Genomic DNA, 6,920 nt, shown 5'->3' with positions numbered 1-6,920 from the left:
CTTTCAGTATTGTGTAAATGACACTAAAAACATTTGTAAGTTGTTTGATTTCAAAGGCCAATGACAATGCAAAACCTTTACATATTAAAGTAGAGATTGTTTTCCAGGATTTCTTAATGTGCTATAAACAACCATATTGGGTGAGCAAGTGAGGTTTTTTGGTTCGAATATTGTTTCTAGGATAGTTCCAGTAGATCATAATGCAATGTGATGAGGTGAGTCAAACTAAGCATGAAGCTCGTCTATTCTGCCACCAAAATAGGGAGTGTATAGGACATTTCCTCAAATTGCTGATCTGCAAATCAACAACATATGTTCTAGGTAGAGCAGTGGTTCTCAACCTATTTGCCACATCCAATACTACCTGTATGGCCTGGAGGTTATCACATGGGCCACAGCTCTGTGCTGACTGGGCAGCAGGTTGAGAACCACTGAGGTAGAGGAAGGAATCCCTGGAATGGCAGGTGGGGGGCTTATCACTTCAAGGCAGTGCTGCTGTAAGGACAGAGACTGTGGGATGTTTCTCCCTTCAAGACATTAAACCTGCTCCAACTGGTCCTTGTTTTTTCCAGGGAGGTTGTGAAGCAGGATAAAACGTGAATCCCAGACCCACTTGCCTTCAGTGGGGAACTAGCTTTGGGGCTAGCTCTCTGGCTCACACCTCACCAGCACCTCTGGGTTTTTGGTTGACTGCCAGAATTCCCCCCCAAAAAAACAAACTTTGCCAGCTGCAGCTAGAAGGCATGTCAACGATCAGAAGCCATCAATTCCGGGGGCAGCTTCCGGAGACCCAGCTGTTCACTCGCCCCTGTGTGTAAAATGAGGAGGCAGAGAGTCTCTTAAGTGGTTGACGGGGCAGCAAAGCTTGACCTCCAACAACCTCCCTGCTTCCTGGGCAGCCAGCTTTGTAGCTGTGTGGAGATGGGCCTGGCCGGCTGAGGAGGAGAACTAGCACACGGCGCTGAACCGGAGCTCCGGCCCTGCCAAGAGAAGTTCAAGGCACGGCGGAAAACGGGGGTGTGGGAGACCGGCGCGGTACAAGGCGGGGGAAGAGCTAATTGGGCCGGGGGCAGCTCGAGCGGAGAAGAGCCAGCATGGCATGTGGGCAGCACGTGGAGGGGACGGCGGCAGTGTCCCGTTCCCAAATTATTCCAGCGCTAGGAGCAGGAGCGCGGGATGGGGGGGGGGGAGGACGGGCCGGTAGCTGGGACTGGGTTTGTTTTCCAGGGGCCAATGTAGGGAAACGTGCGGGGCAGCTATAGCCGCGGGGACTTGCCACTCACGGGGGGCTGCGTCCCGGGGCGAGGGCAGGTGTCCATGATCCGGCTCCGGGCCGGCCCCGCTAGGGGGCGATGTGCGCAGTCGGCGCGGCTCCTGCCCGCCCCGGCCCGGCCCGGCCCCCCACTCGGGCCGGGGGGCGGGGCTCGGGGCGGGCTCCGGGGCCGCAGCGGTGTCGGCGGGAGACTAGCGCGCTGCGGGCCGGGGGAGGCGCCACGGAGCCGGTCCGGTTGCGGCTCCCGCCATGGCCACGTCCCCGTGCAGCAGCAGCGGCGTCTCCTCCGCGTCGTCAGCGGGGCTGGGCGCGGAGGCGGCGCTGGAGATCCGCACGCGCTCGGTGGAGCAGACGCTGGTCCCGCTGGTGTCGCAGGTAGAAATCCCGGCCCCGCGCGGGCCGGCCTGGGGTCGCGCCAACCGCGTGTGACTGGGCCGGGCGGGTTCCCCCGCGGCCCGGAGAAGTTTGTGCGAGCGGCCCTACGGCTCGTGTGCCCCGGCGGGAGGGGACTGCGGTGCCCCCGGCTCGGGCTCCAGGGAAGCGGGGCCGGCCCGCGGCTGCCCGCCCCGCCCGGGCAGCATCCCCGCCCTGCTTTGCCGCCGCGCCCTGGGCAGGGTGCGCAGGCTGCGGCCGGGCTGCTCTCCCCGGCCTGCGGGGTCCGTAATTTCCCCGCTCGCCCTTGGCGGCGCGCGGGCCCCCCACGGCCCCCACTGCGTGCCCGGGCTGGGCTCCGCCTGCCCCCCGCCACAAAGGGGAGCGGGCGAGCTCCTGGGGGCGGCAGGGCTGGCGAGGGGTTTCCAGTGCTCACGTGCAGTTGTAAACCTGAGCTTGTGCCCTGCGTGCGTGCGGTGTGGCGGGTTACATAAGGGCTGCGCGAAGCCGCAGCGTTGCACATAGAGGTTCAATCCTGTCAGGCTGGAACCGTGAAGTTGTCAATGTAAAGTACAAAGTCAGGATGCGCGGGGAGCTCCATTGGCAACATCCATTTAGGCTGCATATGCAACGTGCATAACCAGCTAGACTGTGAAAGATGTAACATCATGCAACTACGTATATAGCGGAGCAATTAGTGTGGCTTTGGAAACAATACTGTTTCAACTAGCTGGTGTTTTTGTGTTCAAATGTCCAACCGGGGGACCTGAACATGCTGAACAAACATGCCGTTTGTAATGCTGCTGAGAGTTGGATTAACTTCAGTGGAATTATTCATGGTGGTAAGCACCAGACTCAGTAGTAAGTGTTTGCCTGCTGTGACCTTTAATGTTGCCTAAATGTGTGTTCTCATCACATCCAAGATAGGACTTAGCAACTACGTTTTTAGAAGATACATGAAGTCAACATGCTCATTGTGTACAGTGCTATCTATGCGTTGAAAATAACTCTTGGCTTTGTAGACTTCTTGATTTGTGGATATGAAGTGAATTTGAGGGGCTTTTTATGCACTGTTTGTAGGTCCACAGTATGTGAAAATAACTTTCAAGAAAATCAGTAACTTCAACCAAGTATGGGTCTTAAGAGCTTTGATAACTTAGACAATTTAGAATAGATTTATTGTGTACATCAAAATTATTTTGAAAAGTTGCATGGAATAGTGGACATGAGTGAGAACTGGCAAGGCTGTAGTTGTTCCGTGTTCATACTAAACTTTACTACTATATCCAATGTACTTGCTTTTAAAATGGAAATTTTTAGCCAGAATATTTGCTTAACTCTAGTTTGGAAGTAGTAGTATTTTGAGGGAATATCTAATGCTTGAAAGGGAAAATGTCAATGAGAGAAATACATTGATTGCAAGTTATAACTTTCTAATCAGGTAATGCCAGCTGTAATTAATATTAAATGCTTGATTTAAAGTCCTTTTTAGGAAAGATCTGGGGGTAGGGAGAGAAGACATCCCTTGAAACAGCTTACTTACTAAACAACTTACTAAAACCATGAAGCTTGGCACCTGTTACGGTATGGATGGGCTACACTAGCATAAAGCGGTGTTTAAACAAGTTTAGCTTAATATGGTAATATACTGAAGTAAACTAGTGTAAGCCCCCGTTTTGCATTCCTGTAGCCAGCTTACACGGAGTTTGCACTGGGGTACCTACAGAGAAATATTTGCATCAGTGCAATGGCCCTGTCTGTGTTAACTGTGACTTGTTAGTTTAGTCTAATATCCTTAAATACCAAAGTGGGATAGAAAGTAAAGTTCAGTGGAGTTTCTACACCTGTGCGCTTTTACGGAAGTATAGGGTATGTTGACTATTTTTTTGGGGGGTGTATGGGGGGAGAGAGTAGCTAATAAAATCACCAGTTTGCCTACAAATTGTATTCTGCATTAAAAATTGACTTTTAAATTTGGAGTTGATGTGTATGAATACATGCAGAAATTCTTTTTCTTCTCTAATATACTTTAAATTAGAAGAATTTGGCTTACTCTCAGAGCACTCAATACCGTGAAGATGCCACTACCTCAAGGCAAGTAGAGATTTTTCCTTGGCAAGTGTGAGTGGCATTAACTTCTGTATAAATAGCATTGCATTTGTGCTTTATAGTTAAACTACACTTGGAAACTTTTGTGGCCAGATTTTCAGAAGTGTTCAGTGCATCCTCCCTGCTCCCCTTCCCCCAAAAATAGTTCAATGTGAGTTGCTGAGTGATGGGCACTCATGGAAATCTAGCCGTTAATGTTTGCCTGATGTAAAGTCTTTTAACTCTAAGGGCTGGTCCACACTACCCGCCTAATTCGGCGGGTAGAGATCGATCTTCTGGGATCGATTTATCGCGTCTCATCTGGACGCGATAGATCGATCCCAGAAGCGCTCCCCCGTCGACTGCGGAACTCCTGCTCGCCGAGAGGAGGAAGCGCTGTCGACGGGGGAGCCTGCCTGCGCCGCGTGGACCCGAAGTAGGTACTTTTAGTTCGATATAGGAAACGTCGACTTCAGCTACGCTATTCTCGTAGCTGAAGTTGCGTTTCCTATATCGATCCCCCGCCCCAGTGTGGACCAGCCCTAAATTAGGTTGTTGCCATGAATGAGAATTCCATTCAGGTTCAGTCTCAGATAGCTCACTTGAGACCAGATTTGCTTATTAAACTTGCCTAGTAGAATTAAAAATCAGTGTTAAAGAAGGTACTCAGTCTACATATATTAAAAGAAAGTGTCAAGTACAGGTCTCACCAATTCACCATGTGTAAGTTTTCCACGTTAATTATTAGGTATTTACTCAAGGATTGTGACTATGCTAGCGTAGAACATTTAATATTAACAGCAAATGTATGATTAGTTTTATACTTCTCTCATTTGTACATTAAATGTGCAGTAGAAGCATCAACACTTTGAAGTTTTTTTTCTACAGAAGTTTTTCTATATACAGAATACACTTGTAGAAACAAAGTGCATTTTCTTTCTAAAGTGTTCACTTTGTGGTACCCAGTTGGCATACAATGTTAGCCATTAATTTTTTTGGTCATATTTCAGTCTCTGTAAGGAAAAGAAAATCTTTTTTGGTAGCATTATTTTTTGGTTAATTTTGCACCAGTGAATATGGTAAAGAACTTAAGATTCATATATCATGGGAGTTTTGTCACTTCTTTATCAGTTTTTAAAAGAGTTTGGTCAGGTCAAATTATAGTTTTAAAAAAAAAAATCCTTACGAGCGGCACAAGCATCCTGTAAGCACAATTTTTCAGAATTGCTTTATGTATTATTGCAGCAGAGAGAAACAAAAAGGAAACAGACTGTCTGATCAGTTTAACTTTCAGATTTTCCTTCATTAAAGCCTTATTTAAACACAGGTTATACTGGTTTAACTAAATCAGTTTTTAAACCAGTGCAAAAGGCTGTGTAGACAATCTCTTGTTTTGTGTTAAACCTGTTCCTAATTGACTTGCGCTATAAAATCTGGCTAATATTAATTTAGTATTTTAAGAGTCCACATGACCTTTTGAACCTCTTTGACTAAAGTGATTTTTATTCATACCTTTATGTAATTGGTGGAATTTTGCATGAAGAGAACCCTAAGCGTTGAAATGTTGCCAACAGTGCAGAGGAATTCTTATTTGTTCAGATTAAACCTGTTGCCATTAGAATTAAAGAATTAATGGAAATATTTCTTAATGTTGTAAATAGTAAGCTTTTACAAAACGTACACACACCTAACATCTTGCTTGACAGTGGCCTTTTAAAGTGTAGCAACTGGTTTTATGTTTTACTTTTTTGTTTGTTTACTAATAAAAACCTGACAAAATAAATCTTCAGTTTTCACTGTAAATATCGTTTTAAGTATATCCCTCAGACGTTCCTCCCTGCTATTCAGACCTCCACGCCCTAGGGAGTAAATTTCACATAATGGTATGGTGTACATCTTAGAGCAGACAATTTAGGAGTGATGCTTTTAAACAGGAATTGAAAAATGTACTACCTCGGGGCAAGTCGAAATTTTTCCTGGGCAAGTGTTAACTTCTGCAGAAAGAGAGCTACTTCTTCAAGTATGTGTCAGCATGGATCCCATTGTAGGTGCATGTGCACCTCATGCACAAGATTAGATTTTTTTTTTCACTAGTAGTGTCTGTTGGAGGCATTTGTTCACCCTGTGCCTTATTGTGGTCTCTTGCAAAGACCTAAAGCGTGGAGCACAGCCACGATCCTCCCTCAGTTCCCTTTTACCACCCATGGCAGCAAGACAGAATTCAGCTTATGTCCGACCCACTACTCTCTTCAGAGACCCTAAACCAGGCTTTTACAACTTATTTGGTGTGAAATCTATCCTCCCTTTTTTCGCATAAGACGTTTAAAAAAATTGATTGTCTCCCCCCACTGTATGACCCCTCTGTACAACAGTGGAATGAGGTGTGGCAGTTCATCCTAACTGCCACACCTCATGGCAGAGTGCAGTTCTTCCTGCTCATCCTGTGATGGACTGATTCCCATCAAGGATACACACAGATGATGCCTCTTCTGCCTATGAGACAACCACATCCTTTATAAGTCCTTTGTGGTGTAAGCCCTTCTGCAGATCCAGGGACATGTGGTGCAAGATGCATTTACTTGAGCTGTCCGCGTGGGTTACTTCATAACAGTCACCTTTGGATCTGACTAAAGTGAGGCTGGATTAACCATTGTCGGCCAGCGCTCCCTCCGAGCACTCTTCACGCACTGGGATCTGGCAGGGGAAAGAAAGTGAAGAAGGCTCTGGCAGAATCAGCAATATTAATGCCATCCACTTCAGTATTGTCAAAGTCCCTGGTTCATGACACCTCTGTGCCAATAGCCTTGACATTGACAGTCCCAGCACTTGTAGTCCCAGTGCTGATGACGCCTTATCCACTAATTGCACCAGTGCTGCAGGTAGCAAAGCCAGCAACTGCATCTGCTCATAAACAGGGCACTGACTTGTGTAGTTAAAGCAAGCATAGAGAAAGAGAACTCCAGAGAGAGGACATGGCAAATCTCTCCTCCAAGGGCTAAGTCCCTAAGCAGCTGGGCAGAATGAAAGACCCAGCACCGTAATGGAGTGCCTGTAATGGAGCCAAGCAAGAACTTCAGATATGTTGTAGAGGCATCCACATTTCTTCCAGAAATGTTCCCAGTGCTGGAGGCAGCTGGCATCAGATCCGATACTGGCCTCATACATTCATCAGCACTGTCCTTCACTG

At 47.2% G+C, this 6,920-nt stretch overlaps 1 protein-coding gene across 2 annotated transcripts in view; it reads left to right on the top strand.

The window, feature by feature from the left end:
* The first annotated feature begins 1,463 nt into the window (after positions 1 to 1,463).
* Positions 1,464 to 6,920, top strand: part of CTNNAL1 (catenin alpha like 1) — a 142,557-nt gene continuing 137,100 nt past the window's right edge. For both annotated transcript variants that reach the window (XM_024202558.2, XM_024202557.2), the window contains exon 1: positions 1,464 to 1,648. In XM_024202558.2, the coding sequence (XP_024058326.1) occupies positions 1,523 to 1,648 (126 nt within the window). In that variant the 5' untranslated portion in view covers positions 1,464 to 1,522. The remainder of the gene's footprint in view (positions 1,649 to 6,920) is intronic.

The sequence above is a fragment of the Terrapene carolina genome, unplaced genomic scaffold (genome assembly GCF_002925995.2).
Source record: "Terrapene carolina triunguis isolate 2854851 unplaced genomic scaffold, T_m_triunguis-2.0 Scaffold613, whole genome shotgun sequence".
Lineage (NCBI taxonomy): Eukaryota > Metazoa > Chordata > Testudines > Emydidae > Terrapene > Terrapene triunguis.
The sequence above is the reverse complement of the archived record's forward strand: the minus strand, read 5'-3'. Positions and strand labels throughout refer to the sequence as shown.